At 44.2% G+C, this 17,986-nt stretch overlaps 2 protein-coding genes and 1 long non-coding RNA gene across 6 annotated transcripts in view; 1 reads left to right on the top strand and 2 right to left on the bottom strand.

The window, feature by feature from the left end:
* Positions 1–42: 42 nt before the first annotated feature.
* LOC129869536 (oocyte zinc finger protein XlCOF6-like) lies at positions 43–3,765 on the bottom strand. Its single transcript, XM_055944026.1, has 2 exons — positions 3,409–3,765; positions 43–3,016 (listed from the first exon to the last, which is right to left on the bottom strand). The coding sequence occupies exons 1-2, from the start codon at positions 3,632–3,634 to the stop codon at positions 969–971; spliced, it is 2,274 nt and encodes a 757-aa protein (XP_055800001.1). The 5' UTR covers positions 3,635–3,765; the 3' UTR covers positions 43–968.
* An 88-nt stretch (positions 3,766–3,853) lies between these two features.
* LOC129869540 (uncharacterized) lies at positions 3,854–5,999 on the top strand. Its single transcript, XR_008761967.1, has 3 exons — positions 3,854–4,175; positions 4,313–4,388; positions 5,818–5,999. It is a non-coding gene; the product is annotated as an uncharacterized LOC129869540 (long non-coding RNA).
* A 140-nt stretch (positions 6,000–6,139) lies between these two features.
* Positions 6,140–17,986, bottom strand: part of LOC129869537 (solute carrier family 22 member 23-like) — a 52,318-nt gene continuing 40,471 nt past the window's right edge. For all 4 annotated transcript variants that reach the window (XM_055944028.1, XM_055944027.1, XM_055944029.1 and 1 more), the window contains 7 exons: positions 15,999–16,185; positions 15,408–15,535; positions 12,898–13,000; positions 11,823–12,049; positions 11,337–11,369; positions 10,112–10,235; positions 6,140–9,081 (listed from right to left, as the gene is read on the bottom strand). In XM_055944028.1, coding sequence (XP_055800003.1) covers positions 8,643–9,081; positions 10,112–10,235; positions 11,337–11,369; positions 11,823–12,049; positions 12,898–13,000; positions 15,408–15,535; positions 15,999–16,185 — 1,241 coding nt within the window. In that variant the 3' untranslated portion in view covers positions 6,140–8,642. The remainder of the gene's footprint in view (positions 9,082–10,111; positions 10,236–11,336; positions 11,370–11,822; positions 12,050–12,897; positions 13,001–15,407; positions 15,536–15,998; positions 16,186–17,986) is intronic.

The raw sequence follows: 17,986 nt of genomic DNA, 5'->3' as shown, positions 1-17,986 counted from the left end.
AACTGTTATGCCATGTAAAACAAAGCAAAAGAAAAGTTGGGAAATGAGTCATTCAATTACAATTTTAATCAGACATATTTAGTAAACAGCAGGTGTGAAAGTAAGGTGGTGCGGTATGGCGTCCCAGCAAAATAAATAGTTTGGGTACGCCGTACCAGTTAAACATGAACCTATCACAATGATTAAAACAAAATGTCAAGAAAATTAGCAAATGGACTTAAACTGGTGGTATAGCCTATGCTCCAATATGCGATGTGGTCAGATGAGAACACTGACATTTTGCCAAGGTAGAGATGAGTGGCCGACAGACACGTGCCGACAGCAGTGGACGCATCAATTCTGGCCTAATGACAATCACCAAATGTCATTAGACTTTTTGGTGTTTTGTGTAACAGATTACTCTTTCCAGTCACCACTGTTTGGAACAGTGCTCGACTTGGACTGAAATAGGTTCTGGTACTTTTGAGCTAATATTCTATAAGAGGAACGGGAGCTCAAGCAGTAGAACATTTGAAGTACCAGTACTCAGTGCCGGTGAGGTCCTGCCCAAGTCAACCAACCACTGGTTTGGAGGCTGGAAATATGTTGAGTAGATGAGCTTGGAGCCCTTTGAAGTGATTGACAATCATATGAAAACATCATGACTGGTTGTGTTTATACCACAATACTAGTTAATACATTTTAAAAGTTGTGAAAAATCTTCACTAGGTCCACAGACATCCTTTTTAATTAATAGGAATTCTATATGTAATTCTATGATTAGGCCGATACATTTATTGGGTCTATAGGCACACGCACATGTAGGTCCGGTAGTGGGAAGAAATTAATTATACTTTAACCGCTGGTAAAGTCTTTATAAAACAAGTGAACTCTTCATATGTACAGTGTGTTCTCTGACAGGCACAACAGTGTCAGTTGCAATGAGCCTATCCATCTTTTGATGGACACATTTTACACCTGACCGAGAACTACGTGCTCTCCCTCTTGTGAATGTTATTCATGTGTGATTTCAGGGAACTCATCTGATTGAAGCATTTATCGCAATAGTTACAGCGAAATGGTTTCTCGCCAGTGTGAATTCTCTGATGGCGTTTAAGATCGCTTGTTGATAAAAAGCATTTACCACACGAAGGACACATGTATGGTTTCTCCCCTGAATGAGTCCTCATGTGACCATTCAGGTGTTCCTTCCTGCTAAAGCTTTTCCCACAAGTGTTACACAGGTACGGTTTCTCTCCAGTGTGAATTCTCTCGTGGAGTTTGAGTTGGCTTTCCTTTGGAAAAGCTTTTTCACACATAGTGCACTGCAGCATTGCCTTCTGTTTGTGACTCTTCATATGCTGCTTAAGGTTTCGCATCTGATGGAAGCTTTTGCCGCAATCGCTGCAGAGATACGCTGGAGGCTCCTCTCCTTCCTCTCCTGTCTCCCCTGTGTGTACCCTCATATGGCTTAGCAAATTGCCCTCGTAGTTGAAGCATTTGTTACATTCAACACACCTGTATGGTTCCTCACCTGTGTGAATTCTCTCATGCTTTTTCAAATCGCTCGAATAGACAAAGCATTTCCCGCAGACATCACACCTGTACGGCTGCTCACCTGTGTGGCTCCTCATGTGGTCTGTCAGTCTCGTATTGTGGAGGAAGCATTTGCCACATTCATGGCAGCAGTAGGGTTTCCGTGTTGTGTGTATCTTCATGTGCGTTTTCAGGCCTCCCTTAAGAGTGAAGCTTTTGTCGCATTCCTTACAGCTGTATGGTTTCTCACCAGTGTGGATCCGCTGGTGGCGTTTTAAATCACAGTCTGATATAAAGCATTTCTCACATAGAAGGCACCGGAATAATCTCTCTCCTGTATGAGTGCGCATATGTCCTATCAAGTCCGATTTACGGCTGAAACTTTGACTGCAATCACTGCACACGTATGGTGTCTCTCTATTGTGAGTTTTTAGGTGTTGTCTTAGACCTGCTTTAAATGTGAAACATTTTTCGCACATAGGACACTGAAGTCGTTGCCCTGTGTGACTCCTCATATGCTCTTTTAGTGTTGCCTTCAGACTGTAGCTTTTTCCGCACTCCTGGCAGCTGCATGGTTTCACTCCAGTGTGAATTAGCTGATGGCGTTTTAGAACCACGGCTGATATACAGGATTTCTCACACACAGGACATTTAAATAGGCTCTCCCCTCCTGTGTGGGATCTCATATGCTCTGTCAGGTGTCCCTGACGTGTGAAGCCTTTGTCACACTCAAAACATTGATAAGGTTTCTCTCCATTGTGAGTCTTCATATGCCTGACCAGAGCTCCCTTGCCTTTGAAGGACCTGGAGCATTCTTTGCACTTATATGGTTTTTCATCTTTCTGATGAATTTTCCGGTGATTTCCTAAATGGCTTCTGCTAATGAAGCATTGACTGCACACAGGGCATTTGTATGGTGTCACTCCAGTGTGAGTGTTTATATGCCTGTCCAGGATTTCCTTGTGGTTGAATGATTTGCCACATTCAGTACAGCTGTATGGTTTCTCACCGATGTGAATAATTCTCTGATGTATTTTTAACTGGCCTGCCCTGGTGAAGCTTTTCCTGCACACAGTACACATGTGTAACCGCTTCTCTGTGTGAGCCCTCAACGGTGCTTTCAGCTCACTGGTTATCTTGGCCTCAGTGCAGACTTTAGAGTCTGGATGTAGACCTAGTTCAGAGAGGGGCTGAGAGTCAATGATTGGTTCTGATACTCCATAGTCCTCGCCATCATCGGGTTCTGTTTTGATTCCGACAGTGGTGTTGGTGGGTAGAGGGTCCTTTTCACTGTCCTGATCACAGTCACTTTCCATATAGGGAGGAGGAAATATAAACTGTGTGACCTCTGTGGTATCCTGACTGGCCTTGAGTTCCGCCTGTTGCTCTGTAATCAATGTGTGCTCTGTGTCCTCCTGCACCCGACTGGGGCTCCACTCCTGCTCACAGTGTGGTTGTTGTTGCTGCTTAGGGGGAATCTCCCGAGTTAGCTGCTGGGGGTCTGGGGAGAAGGATGGGAAATAAGGTTCTACACATTCGATAAATAACTCAAACACAATTCACATCAATTCAAGTTGGCTACCTTCACAATTATTTAGGCCTATGCCCCGCTTCTTAACCTGGGGAAATACAGTTTGTTTGAGCTAACATTCCACTCCTTGTCATGCGAAAAATGTTTGGCAATGACACAGAATACAAGGATTGGAATGTTAGCAACAACAAAAAAAACAGGTTCTGACTCAGGCATTCTGGAGTGGCAAAGAGTGACATCATCGCCTTAAGACTGGCAGTCTACCGCCCTTCTCCTACTGCGACGAATGCAACTGTGGATTAATATGTGCATTAGCAGTCATCGGTATTGTTTTAATCGTATGCTGTTTACTAGTCACAAACCTGCTCCCAAATCCAGAAGAATCCTCCGTAAACGACCATTCTCCTGCTTTGAGCTGGATATCTCTTCCAAGTACTCTATTATCGTCTTTTCCACTATCCTGAATATATCAACTGCCGCTGCTTTTAATCGGTCATGGTACTCGGTTTTATTTTCTCCAAATAGCTCAACAGCTGCCGTTGTTAACCGTTCGGTGATAAACAGATTCAACAGCTGTATTTTGGACATTTTGAGGAAATATTAACGCTTTAACAACCTAAATTAAAACTAAAGATACTCGTCAACTTTTAACCACCTTAGCATTTTTCATGCCGAAGTTCCCAGCTTGCAAAGATTTCCGGTTTCGAAAAGATGTTGACACTTTGAGGACCGAATGACATTCAAGCAAAGGCGGGAACAATACACAGATAGCCAATCATGTTTCTCATGGTGTTCAGAATCACGTGCAAGCGCTTCTATCGATTGCTTACGCGTTCCAGAAACCAGGAAGTGACTTCTGGTTTACGGGCGCACATGAGTTGGTTGAACAAATTCAAATGAATCGTCTTGTTTAGTCGTAGCTACTTGTCTTCCGACAAACAGCTATTCAAAATGAACATATCAGAAAATGGAGCAGTAGGCGATGCCATTACAGTGCACGATTTCTCAGAGAAGATTCTGGCGCAAACGGTTCACTTTCACGTCATGAAACTCAATGTTTTTTTTCTTCCTTTGGGTCGGCTCGAACCCCGTCTTGTCCAACATGGCTGTTTCAATGGAAAGTAAATTTGTGAGTAGCCTACTGTACAACAAATACACTGTTACAGAGCAGACTAGCTAACAGAGATTGGAAGCTAGCTAGCTTCACTGTGTAATGTTTCCAGCTAGCTACGTTGAAGATATTATATCAGGTGTGTGTGTATTCAGGATTCGATGCCGCTGTCTACCTTAGTCCTGGGGGACCCATCTGAAACCACCTAGAATTCACTGGCGCAGAGATTGAGTAAGCTCCCCTTCATCTTCCTGTCAATATCCTATCTCTCAGAAGATTGGCTGTATCCTCCACAGACTTTGGTGTAATTGTCCAGCTTCATGCTATCATAATGGTGCTTTCAAGACAACTGGGAATTTGGATTTTTTTTAAATCAGGTCAGAAAGTCGGCGCTCTTAAAAGACGGAGCTATATCGGAACGCAAATACAGGACTAAAAAAACATATTTTTGTACTAACTGTTTTTATTCAAATTTTCCAGGTGGTGCTGCAGCATCTCTACTTCTCGAGGCTATGGTCGGACCTCGTTTTTTTCTGAATTCGCAGTTGTCTTGAACTCCCTTTGTTGGAATCAGAGATGTCCAAGTTCCCAGTTGTTTTGAACGCAGCATAAGACAGGCCACATATTTACACACACACAAACAAACTTATCCAAGATGCCACAACATTGTGCTTACAGTGAAATGTGTCTAACAATCAATTATACATAGATTTATACTGAATAAAAAATAAACTCAACATGCAACAATTTTACTGAGTTACAGTTCATATAAGGAAGTCAGTCAATTGAAATAAATAAATGAGGCCCTAATCTATGGATGGGAGAGCATAGGCCCACCCACAGGGGAGCCAGGCCCAGCCACCAGAATTCGTTTTTCCCCACAAAAGGGCTTTAATACAGAAATAAATACCCCTCAGTTTCATCAGCTGTCCAGGTGGCTAGTCTCAGACGATTTTGCAGGTGAAGAAGCTGGGTGTGGAGGTCCTGGGATGGCGTGGTTACGTGTGGTCTGTGGTTGTGACGCTGGTTGGACGTACTGCCAAATTTTCTAAAACAATGTTGGTAGAGAAATAATGGTAGAGAAATTAACATTCAATTCTCTGGCAAGACTCTGGTGGACATTCATGCAGTCAGCATACCAATTGCACACTCCCTCAACTTGAGACATCTGTGGCATTGTGTTGTGTGACAAAACTGCACATTTTAGAGTAGCTTTTTATTCTCCCCAGTAGAAGGTGCACCTGTGTAATGATCATGCTGTTTAATCAGCTTCTTGATTAAATCCATCCACCTGACAGTTGTGGCATATCTTGGCAAAGGAAAAATGCTCACTAACAGGGATGTAAACAAATTTGTACACAAAATTTGAGATAAGCTTTTATGTGTATTGAACATTTGTGGATCTTTTATTTCAGCTCATGAAACATGGGACCAACACTTTACATGTTGCGTTTATTTTTTTCTTCACTCTAGTTGCTATATGTTATTCAGAATCACAACATTTACAGAAAGCTAGAAACTTAAACCACTAACCAGTATGATTCTCTTTTGTTGGTGTCAGTTTACACGATTTGAAACATCACTAACCCAGCTGTCCTCGTCACTAACCCAGCTGTCCTCGTCACTAACCCAGCTGTCCTCCTTATCCTTTGTTTTCCAGCTAAGAGGACTAAGAAACAGGTGTTTGTGAGCTACAATCTGCGCAGGACCGACTCCAACCCGTCTCTGCTGGTGGAGAATAGGATAAAGAAGGAGATGGAAGTTCACACTGATACATTTTTCTCTTTTCCCCCATTTATATTGACTTTATCCCGAAATAATACAATGGAGAGAACAACATTACCTACCTGTCTAGACTGTTTGTCACTAGCTGTTTTAGCACTTTTGCTTGAGATCTAACCAGAGACTGTCTCTGTTTAGAGGCTGCAGATGCACACATTTCCTGTGCCCACTGCCCACCCACAAACTGAGTCTTACAGACATCACATGTATCACCTCGATAGTGTTCATTTATTGACAAACAATACATTAAGTGGTTTATTATCAAAACAACATTTATGGTTTTAATATGTACAAGTGCATCATATAACAAAAAACATTTAGAAAATATTAGTGGTTGACAATCACTCATGGAATTTCATTTATTTTACCACAAAATTTCATTGATAAACATTTACAAACTACCAAATAAACAATACAAGGTGTCCATCGTCAAAATATGTGCCATTTGCATCAAATATGGTAGAAATGTATAGAGTATACTTGTCCTTTTTAAGGTCATCTATGCACATTGTGTGACAAATTGTCCTATGAAACTAATTGATGTGCCTAGTACTTGAAATATGATAGTGCATACATCAGGGATCATTAACTAGATTCAGCAGCAGCTGATTCTTTTTTGTTGAGTGGATGGTCAGGGGGCCGGATCATACTTAAAAATGATTTGTAGACTGCAAATTGGCTGAAGGAAGCCCAAATAGATATTTGATGAAAACAAATCATTTCAAATCTTGTTTACATTTGTATACGGTCACATATCTCTTATGCGTGGGAATACTTTGTAACAGACTTCTAAAATTAAAATCAGTTGGAGCTGATTTGCTGGTGTTTCTACAGTCTTTTCAGAAAACTTAGGGGGACAAATAAAATCACCTGAGGCCGTTAATGTAAGGTGTGAATTAATCATTTGTATGTTAGAGTAGTTTGTATACAAACATACTCTAAGTCACAGCTGTTCTAACTAGATCACACTATTGTACTAAGCTAATAAACTAGACACTAACCATTTCAAAACCCTGATAGACATTGTGCTTCGTGGCATGGTCAGCCATTATTTAACCGTGCTAAAGAGACAGGTTGAAACAAGTCCTAAAAACAGCAATATACTACTAACATTATTTACCACAGTGTTGAGAACAGGGACAGGAAAGGTCAGAATTAGCTAAATTACAGAGGTATTTCAAGCAACAAGAATGCCCTTGGCAACATGACAAAAATAAATACTGAATTACTGAATGATTCTTTCAAAGTCGCCTGTCCAGTTGTAAAATGTTTTTGGTTTTTTTAAACAAAAGAACCATCATGATAAAGCCATTCAGAAACATATGTTTCATAGTGGTGACAGGCTCAATCTCAAATTGTACCCTATTCCCTATGTAGTGCACTACTTTTGACCAAGTAGTACACCATGTAGCAAATAGGGTGCTATTTGGGACATATTCTGCACATACTAGTAACTAACTAGTAGTGTTCACTCAACACCATAGAATACGGAAATAAAAACACCATAAAAAGTTTGAATCCTTTTCCATCCCAGTTTTTAGGTTTCCGGCTGTCACTCACATAGCATTGTGTTGACAACCATCATTCACCAACATTAAATGGGGGAAGCAATACTCCGTTTTCTAAAGTCATCATATTGATTCCACTGCTACTAAGGATAAAGTGCCAACTTGGACTTTTGACAGGGGGGTGAGAGGCGCAAATTCATAAATAAACCCATTAAGTAGGCCTACCCTTTTATTCAATTTAGAGCACAGCAGTTTCACATAAAACAAGTTGGCTGACAAATATTTTATTACATTTGATTAAACAGGGAAATGAATTGCATAGAGCACACATCACTGTTGAAAGTCATGATGTTTCAAATGAAATATAGTATACAGTGTCTGCTCTGCTGCTCTCTACATTTGTCTCTATGCGGTTTGAGTACACTATTCTGCTGATAACTTACAAACACCATGGCATCCCTCCTCAGCATGGACCCATGCAGAAACCATGGTACTCATTCTACACACTGCCAACCCTTGGCAACAACTACCCTATGGGCACTAATACATGTAAGTCATTGTAACGAGTTTCAGTTAATTGCAAACACATACTTTTCCATATTTTGTTCCAAGATCCTGTTCTATTGCAGGCCCTCAAAGTCTTACTAAATCATATTGAGTTTTCAAAATAATACCCTATTCCCTATAGATAGGCCTCGGGTCATGAGTAGTTCACTATGCAGGCCCTGGTCAAAAGCAGTACACTATATAGGGAATATGGTGACATTTAGGACGAAGAGAATCACTACATCACCATAATACATTACCACCCATTTAAATCCAACCATTGATGCCCTCCTGGGGCATCTGAATAGTAATGATTTTTTTATTTTGTCCAAATCTTGGATGTCCATGATTGGGGAAGCTCGATTTCCCCCTTTCGCACTAACACAACGTGGAGAGATCGTATCATGAGTCTAATGAGAGGGTTCATTTGTCCATTAAACCCACCAGAATGGGAATGTTTTAAAATTAAAGAATTCCTCATGGAAGAATCTGACAAGTGGAATTATTCCATGTTCTCCTGACTGAATGATCACATCAGACCAGGCCAGTCATGACAGTGACCAGGAATGGGACAGTCCCTGCCATCCCCGCAGCACAGTCTTGTCCTATCCTCTGTCTGTGTGTGTCAGAGAGGAGTGTGTGTCTGCTGCTACGACGACCCTCCCACCCCATTTGACACCATAATATTACTGATCGCCTCCCCTCCGGTAGCATACGATGTCGGCACTGCTGCAAGAGCAGTAGCCGCTGCTGTTGTGGCGCCCCCGGTGGCCGTAAGATGCCGCGGCGTGTCGTGGACCCGGGAGTATAAATCCCTATTCCCAGGCTTGGTGAGAAGGAGGTGCTGCTCTCCAGGCCGGTGGGTGAGGAGGGGCTGGCGAGTGTAGCTCTCCCCATCCGCGAGGCTCTCTGGCAGGGGCTGGTTGCGCGGCTCGGGCAGCAGTAGCAGACAGATGATGCACAGCAGGGTGCAGGCAGCGAAGATCATGTGATGCAGGAAGTAGCCCTTCTGGTTGTGAAGCTCCATGATGGGGGCCGTCAGCATGCCGAAGCCAGCACTGGCCAGGACCAGGCCCAGACCACCACCCCTGGGGGAGGATGGAAGACAGAGGGAGAGTCAGTTTTACACTTCATTTCCTCTAATTCTACAGTTTGCTATAGAGGGGAGGTAAACGTTTGCAGTTTTGAATATGATAACTGATGAGCAATGGGCCCACCCGGGTAAGTCATTACACTATGCTTACAACAAGTTTAGATAGCGGGCCGCTAGACTAAATTACCAATCTAAAAAAAAATTGCTGACGAGCTAATTGAGTAACTGCTGATGCACAACCAATTTTCAAAATTGCACCTTGTGTATTTTATTATTCTAACTCTCAACAGTAAGTTGAGACCCCGACGGAGCCGTCGTCGTCCTTCCCCAAAACAAAATCCATATATTTGTTGTTGTGAAATTGATCCATGGGCCGCCAGTTGCCCTTCCCTGATCTACATTCTAGAACAGCAGTCTCTGTCAAATTGCATTTATATGACACATACAGACTACACCACAAGATGGCGCTAGTAGGCCACTAACACAAACCTAAAACATGGTGAGTAGCAGTGGAGGCTGCTGAGGGGAGGACGGCTCATAATGGCTGGAAGGAGCGAATGGAACGGTGTCCATGTGTTTGATGTTATGTTGTTGATACCTTTCCACATGTTCCGCTCCAGCCATTACCACAAGTCCGTACTCCCCAATTAAGGTGCCACCAACCACCTGTAGTGTGTAGTTATAGGAATCAAATAACTGTAGGTGTGTGTGGGTGCGGTCAGACCATACATAGGTGTGTGTGGGTGCGGTCAGACCATACATAGGTGTGTGTGGGTGCGGTCAGACCATACATAGGTGTGTGTGGGTGCGGTCAGACCATACATAGGTGTGTGTGGGTGCGGTCAGACCATACATAGGTGTGTGTGGGTGCGGTCAGACCATACATAGGTGTGTGTGGGTGCGGTCAGACCATACATAGGTGTGTGTGGGTGCGGTCAGACCATACATAGGTGTGTGTGGGTGCGGTCAGACCATACATAGGTGTGTGTGGGTGCGGTCAGACCATACATAGGTGTGTGTGTTACCTGATGACGGTGGGAGTGATCTCAGCGCAGAAGAAGATGCTGAGGGTGCTGACGGCATGAGAGGAGAACATTCCAATGATGGAGAATGCCACAGAGAACTTCCTGTTTAGCGTGTCCCTCAGAACTAACCACACAAGAGGAGGAGGCACACGAGAGGAGGTGAGACACATACATCATAGGTATAAGAATTTCACTTAATAAAAACCGAACACAGTGGTGTATTGACTAGCCATTCATTTTATTTCATGACTGTTTTGTATATTCTACAACACAAAATCAACAGATTGAGCCTGAGGCTGGCCTGTAGAGCACCTGACTGGCATATGCTCTTAGAAAAATGGTTCCAAAAACAGTTATTTGGCTCTCCCAATGGGTGAACCCTTTTTGGTTCCAGGTAGAAGCCCCTTTTTTGACCTTTATTTAACTAGGCAAGTTAGTTAAGAACTAATTATTTACAATGACGGCCTAGGAACAGTGGGTTTACAGCCTTGTTCAGGGGCAGAACGACAGATTTTTACCTTGTCATCTCGGGGATTCAATCTAGCAACCTTTCAGTTACTAGCCCAACGCTCTAACCACTAGGCTACCTGCCGCCCCAGGTTAAAAGGGTTTAACCTGGAACCTAAAGGGTTATACCTGGAACCTAAAGTGTTTAACCTGGAACCTAAAGGGTTTAACCTGGAACCTAAAGGGTTATACCTGGAACCTAAAGGGTTATACCTGGAACCTAAAGTGTTTAACCTGGAACCTAAAGGGTTTAACCTGGAACCTAAAGGGTTATACCTGGAACCTAAAGGGTTATACCTGGAACCTAAAGTGTTTAACCTGGATCCTAAAGGGTTTAACCTGGAACCTAAAGGGTTTAACCTGGAACCTAAAGGGTTATACCTGGAACCTAAAGTGTTTAACCTGGAACCTAAAGTGTTTAACCTGGAACCTAAAGGGTTTAACCTGGAACCTAAAGGGTTATACCTGGAACCTAAAGTGTTTAACCTGGAACCTAAAGGGTTTAACCTGGAACCTAAAGGGTTATACCTGGAACCTAAAGTGTTTAACCTGGAACCTAAAGTGTTTAACCTGGAACCTAAAGGGTTTTAGCCTGGAACCTAAAGGGTTTAACTTGGAACCTAAAGGGTTTAACCTGGAACCTAAAGGGTTATACCTGGAACCAATGAGTGCATTCTTCCAATCGGTCTGAGTATCATTTTATAAAATCAAACTGTACCTGTGTCATGGCGAAGGCTGTACTTGCCAATCACTATATTCAAACAAAGGCCAGGGTGGGGGGAAGAAAAATAGAGAAAATTAGAATGAGCATAGCCATTAGAAGATCTAATTATTTGTCTGACAGATACTGTTGATCTGATATAATGACTGAAGAACAGAGGCAATGATGCAGAAAGTGACATTCTCCCAGTAGTGACTTCTCTGATCACTGTAAGTCCATTATCTGAGTATGACATTTGTCTATGACAGACTCAAATTATAATGGGATGATATTTCTTTGTGTTTTCCCATGTAATGAGCTATTTGAGAATGAAGAATTATGAGGGGGATGCCTGCATTGGTCACTTGTTAAAAGATCTGACAAAACATGGGCTTTCATAACCTGAAGGTTGACCTAAATGTTGATTTAATAGAGATGTATATGTATCTGTGTTTCATTTGTGTGTGTATGCATAACACGTGTGTGTGTGTGTCTCCAACTCACAGTTGAGCAGACCCAGCTGCAGCAGTGATGCCAGGGCGGTGATGATCATGAAGGTGAGCAGTCCGCCCCGACGACCCATGAATGCCACGGCCGGGCACAGCGCCAGGCACGTCGCTACGGCGATGCCAGCCATAGTGTAGTAGTCAGCGTGAAACATGGCCGACACAGGAGCCTCTGGGTCCATCATACTGCGGGCAAAACAGTGGTGGATACCGTACCCAGTCAACCTGAGGAGAGAGAGACATGTAGCGTAGGTGAGTTGGACTCTCTGGCGGAAGGGTATTCTCTCCTGGTCTAATGGTTAAGACATTGCCCACTGGGCAAAGAAGTCAATTCAATATCTATTTCACGTTGGTTGGAACAACGTTGATTTAACCAGTGTATGGTTTCCCAAGCGGGAAAGCAGACCCCACCAGTTACCCACACACACACACACACACACATACACAGCCTTGTCATAGCCACAAACTATACCGGCACACAGCCTTGTCATAGCCACAAACTATACCGGCACACAGCCTTGTCATAGCCACAAACTATACCGGCACACAGCCTTGTCATAGCCACAAACTATACCGGCACACAGCCTTGTCATAGCCACAAACTATACCGGCACACAGCCTTGTCATAGCCACAAACTATACCGGCACACAGCCTTGTCATAGCCACAAACTATACCGGCACACAGCCTTGTCATAGCCACAAACTATACCGGCACACAGCCTTGTCATAGCCACAAACTATACCGGCACACAGCCTTGTCATAGCCACAAACTATACCGGCACACAGCCTTGTCATAGCCACAAACTATACCGGCACACAGCCTTGTCATAGCCACAAACTATACCGGCACACAGCCTTGTCATAGCCACAAACTATACCGGCACACAGCCTTGTCATAGCCACAAACTATACCGGCACACAGCCTTGTCATAGCCACAAACTATACCGGCACACAGCCTTGTCATAGCCACAATGTACCGTTTCTCAATGGGAAACCTAACTCATATGCCTTATGCCTCACTGCCTTCGATACAATTACGCACAGATACGCACACACACAGACAGACTTACGAGTTGACACAGAGCACGACGATGTTCTTCCACAGGTTTCTGGTGCTGGTCATCTTGACGATGCAGGTCCTCTTTGGCTTCTTATGCAGCTCATGCTCCAGCTCTGATGGTGAGATAGAACACAGTGTGAGACCTTTACACTGGCAAGGAAACAACACACACTCACGCACACACCTACATGGAGCCAGCATCAACACTACACAGATTATACAGTAATGGTCTTCTGTGGGCTGATGTGTGTGTATGAGATCTGACATAAACACTTTATTTTATTGATCCAGCTGTATTAATCTGCTCCCTGCGTTAAACTAATTTCTCATGGAGAGTGGATGTGTCTGCCATCAAGCCTTGCAGATATATTTCATCATATGAACCTAAAGCCCTGCAGTTGCACATATAACAATGAACGTGTGTGTGTGTGTTTGACACTTGTCTGACTGACTGAATCCATGGCATACACATTTCATCACAGAAATCCGAGACCTGCAGTTACATGTTGTTTATAACAACAATATGATCAGTGTAAATGCAATAGACAATGGTGTGTTGTTGTTGAGTCTACGTGAGACATCCCATATGTATATACTGCACGATCAGCTGCAAACCAGGGATCTGTGTAGTGGCAATGGACAGAACACAGTTCTTTTTTGACATGTAGTGTCTTTTCCCTCCCTGTCTCTCCATCTCTCCTTTCCCTCTCTGTCTCTCCATCTCTCCTTTTTCTCTCTGTCTCTCCATCTCTCCTTTTACTCTCTGTCTCTCCATCTCTCCTTTTTCTCTCTGTCTCTCCATCTCTCCTTTTACTCTCTTTCTCTCCATCTCTCCTTTTTCTCTCTGTCTCGCTACCTCTCCTTTTTCTCTCTGTCTCTCCATCTCTCCTTTTACTCTCTGTCTCTCCATCTCTCCTTTTTCTCTCTGTCTCTCCATCTCTCCTTTTTCTCTCTGTCTCTCCATCTCTCCTTTTTCTCTCTGTCTCTCCATCTCTCCTTTTACTCTCTGTCTCTCCATCTCTCCTTTTTCTCTCTGTCTCTCCATCTCTCCTTTTACTCTCTTTCTCTCCATCTCTCCTTTTTCTCTCTGTCTCGCTACCTCTCCTTTTTCTCTCTGTCTCTCCATCTCTCCTTTTACTCTCTGTCTCTCCATCTCTCCTTTTTCTCTCTGTCTCTCCATCTCTCCTTTTTCTCTCTGTCTCTCCATCTCTCCTTTTTCTCTCTGTCTCTCCATCTCTCCTTTCCCTCTCTGTCTCTCCATCTCTCCTTTTTCTCTCTGTCTCTCCATCTCTCCTTTTACTCTCTGTCTCTCCATCTCTCCTTTTACTCTCTGTCTCTCCATCTCTCCTTTTACTCTATGTCTCTCCATCTCTCCTTTTACTCTCTGTCTCTCCATCTCTCCTTTTACTCTCTGTCTCTCCATCTCTCCTTTTACTCTCTGTCTCTCCATCTCTCCTTTTTCTCTCTGTCTCTCCATCTCTCCTTTTTCTCTCTGTCTCTCCATCTCTCCTTTTTCTCTCTGTCTCTCCATCTCTCCTTTTACTCTCTGTCTCTCCATCTCTCCTTTTACTCTCTGTCTCTCCATCTCTCCTTTTACTCTCTGTCTCTCCGTCTCTCCTTTTTCTCTCTGTCTCTCCATCTCTCCTTTTTCTCTCTGTCTCTCCATCTCTCCTTTTACTCTGTCTCTCCATCTCTCCTTTTTCTCTCTGTCTCTCCATCTCTCCTTTTACTCTCTGTCTCTCCATCTCTCCTTTTACTCTCTGTCTCTCCATCTCTCCTTTTACTCTCTGTCTCTCCATCTCTCCTTTTACTCTGTCTCTCCATCTCTCCTTTTTCTCTCTGTCTCTCCATCTCTCCTTTTTCTCTCTGTCTCTCCATCTCTCCTTTTTCTCTCTGTCTCTCCATCTCTCCTTTTTCTCTCTGTCTCTCCATCTCTCCTTTTACTCTCTTTCTCTCCATCTCTCCTTTTTCTGTCTCTCCATCTGTCCTTTTACTCTCTGTCTCTCCATCTCTCCTTTTTCTCTCTGTCTCTCCATCTCTCCTTTTACTCTCTGTCTCTCCATCTCTCCTTTTTCTCTCTGTCTCTCCATCTCTCCTTTTTCTCCCTGTCTCTCCATCTGTCCTTTTTCTCTCTGTCTCGTTACCTCTCCCCTCTCTGTCTCTCCATCTCTCCTTTTTCTATGTCTCGCTACCTCTCCCCTCCCTGTCTCTCCATCTCTCCTTTTTCTCTCTGTCTTTCTACCTCTCCCCTCTCTGTCTCCCCATCTCTCCTTTTTCTCTCTGTCTCGCTACCTCTCCCCTCTCCATCTCTCCTTTTTCTCTCTGTCTCTCTACCTCTCCCCTCTCTGTCTCTCCATCTCTCCTTTTTCTCTCTGTCTCTCCATCTCTCCTTTTTCTCTCTGTCTCTCCATCTCTCCTTTTTCTCTCTGTCTCGCTACCTCTCCCCTCCCTGTCTCTCCATCTGTCCTTTTTCTCTCTGTCTTTCTACCTCTCCCCTCCCTGTCTCTCCATCTCCTTCACCTGTTAGAACGCCACTGGGCTCGGTTGTCATGTCGACCTGGTTCTTCCTGGCGATGCAGAGCATCATGGCTTTAGAGCGGCGGTAGTGCTGGGTGGCCAGGAGCCACCGCAGGGACTCAGGGAAGATCCTACAGAGAGAAAGGGGGGGAGCCAGAGAGGGGGTAGGGGAGATAGGAGGGGAGTAGGGAGAGAAAGATAATAAGTTGTGAGGGAATGAGTATAGGAGAGAGAGAAAGAAAGGAAGGAAGGGAGAGAGAAGTAAACACGACAAAGAGAGAAAGAATGACAGAAGGGAAGTGAGAGAAAGAGAGTATTGTCTAAATCTGAACAGAGCATGCAGTGTGTAATGTACTGTACAAGCCGAAGCCTGGTCCTGATGACCAAGTCTTAACCTCTAACCCCACAGCATGGCCGACTCCCTCAGTGGGCTGAGGTACTTCATCAGTGGGAGGGGCCACTCTCTAAGTGGGTGTGGCTATCCCCTCAGTGGGTGGGACTACATAGTCATTCACATTTTCAACCTCTAACTCTAGGATGAATGTCTCAACCGAATAGTGGTGACATGGAAGACATTTGGGTGTGTCTCCTTACCAGATGTAGGGCAGCATGAGGACGAAGGGGCAGATGATAATAATCTGCAGGACCTGCCAATCATCCCGGGCGGGCCAATCACGACACAGAGCCGCCACCCCGGGCATCACCAGCTGCCCGCCCACCATGAGGAAACTGGCCACCATGGTCATGGAGAAACGCCAGCCTGGCAGGCACAACTCAATCCCTGTAAAGAGGGAGAGTGGGGGGGAGAAAGAGCCGGAGAGGATAGGGGAGCAAGAAGGGGGAAGTAGAGAGAGAGAGAGAGGGAGGGAGGCGAGAGAGGTTAGACATATACAGACACCATGGTCATGGAGAACCACCAGTTCAATCCATGTAGCGAGAGAGTGACAGAAGTTCCAGACAGATAAATTGGTTCAATTAGTGCATTCTCAGAGGTTTTTGTGTATTCCTTCTAATACGGGCTTTTTACCCTACTGAGCTGAACCAAATCAAACTGGGCCAAATCAAACTGTACTGAGCCTGGTTATGCATTCACCATAGTCGCTGGAAATTTGCTGAAAAGGAAAATGTGACACGAATATTGTGAAAAGGGTATAATTGTAAATCACTGCGGTACTGGCTGGTATCTCTGTCTTTGGTGTATGTGTGTTTAAAGACTAAACAGTGAAACCTATCAATGAATAATTTAACACCTCTTCATGGCTGACCATTCCCTGGAGAAACCCCCAGTTAACCACCAGTTAAAAACCAGTGAACCACCACACAACCTCTGTCAGACCTCAACACTAGCCATTGTCAAGGGTTCAGTCAGTTCAGTCAGTGAGCGTTTCACAGTAACCGTCACTTTCTTCCCTGAATGGGCTCTCGTCTCACCCCCCTACCGGCTACCCTGTGGTACAGTCCAGATGGCAAGGTCTATTTGAAGGTGACCAGTAGAGTGTGTAGTAGAGGGTGGCTGTATACTGTATGCTCACTAACCAGGGTTCTTGTACTGCCACTTCCCATAGCGGAGATGACAGAGAAAGGACAGAGGGGGAGAAAGGAGAGGGGCAGAATACAAATGAGCCAAACTCCTGAGAGGAGAAGAGGGGAGGAAAACTCCCTCCCTCCATTCATCATCAAAATCACTGGAAGAAGAAGAATAAACCTTCCAACTGCGAGAGAGAGAGAGAGAGAGAGAGAGAGAGAGAGAGAGAGAGAGAGAGAGAGAGAGAGAGAGAGAGCGCTATACACACAAATTGATGGAAAGCGGTGTTGTGGGAAAAAAATACAACATTGTAAAATCCATGTACACAAACAACAAGTGTGCGGTTAAAATTAGCAATAAACACACATTTTCTTCCACAGGGCCGTGGGGTGAGTCAGTGATGCAGCTTAAGCCCCACCCTCTTCAATATATATATCAACGAATCTGCGAGGGCACTAGATCAGTCTGTAGTACCCGGCCTCACCCTACTAGAATCTGAAGTCAAATGTCTACTGTTTGCTGATGATCTGGTGCTTCTGTCCACAACCAAGGAGGGCCTACAGCAGCACCTAGATCTTCTGCACAGATTCAGACCTGGGCCCTGAAAGTAAATCTCAGTAAGACCAAAATAATGGTGTTCGAAAAAAGGTCCAGTGGCCAGGACCACAAATACAAATTCCATCTTGACACCGTTGCCCTAGAGCACACAAAAAACTATACGTACTTCGGCCTAAACATCAGCGCCACAGGTAACTTCCACAAAGCCGTGAACGATCTGAGAGACAAGGCAAGAAGGGCCTTCTACGCCATCAAAAGGAACATAAAATTCGACATACCAATTAGGACCTGGCTAAATATACTTGAATCAGTTATTGAACCCAATGCCCTTCATGGTTGACAGTAGGGCTGTTGCGGTGACTGTATTACCACCACACCGGCAGTCACGAGTCATGAAGGCAGTCAAATTCCACATGACTGTTTAGTCAGGGAAATTAGGCTTCTCCAAGCTCTGACGCTGCTGATGGTCATTAGTACCTACCAAATGTTCTAACTGCCT

The sequence above is a fragment of the Salvelinus fontinalis genome, chromosome 14, assembly GCF_029448725.1.
Source record: "Salvelinus fontinalis isolate EN_2023a chromosome 14, ASM2944872v1, whole genome shotgun sequence".
NCBI lineage: Eukaryota > Metazoa > Chordata > Actinopteri > Salmoniformes > Salmonidae > Salvelinus > Salvelinus fontinalis.
Note: the sequence above shows the minus strand (reverse complement) of the source record. Positions and strands in the feature narration are given on the sequence as shown.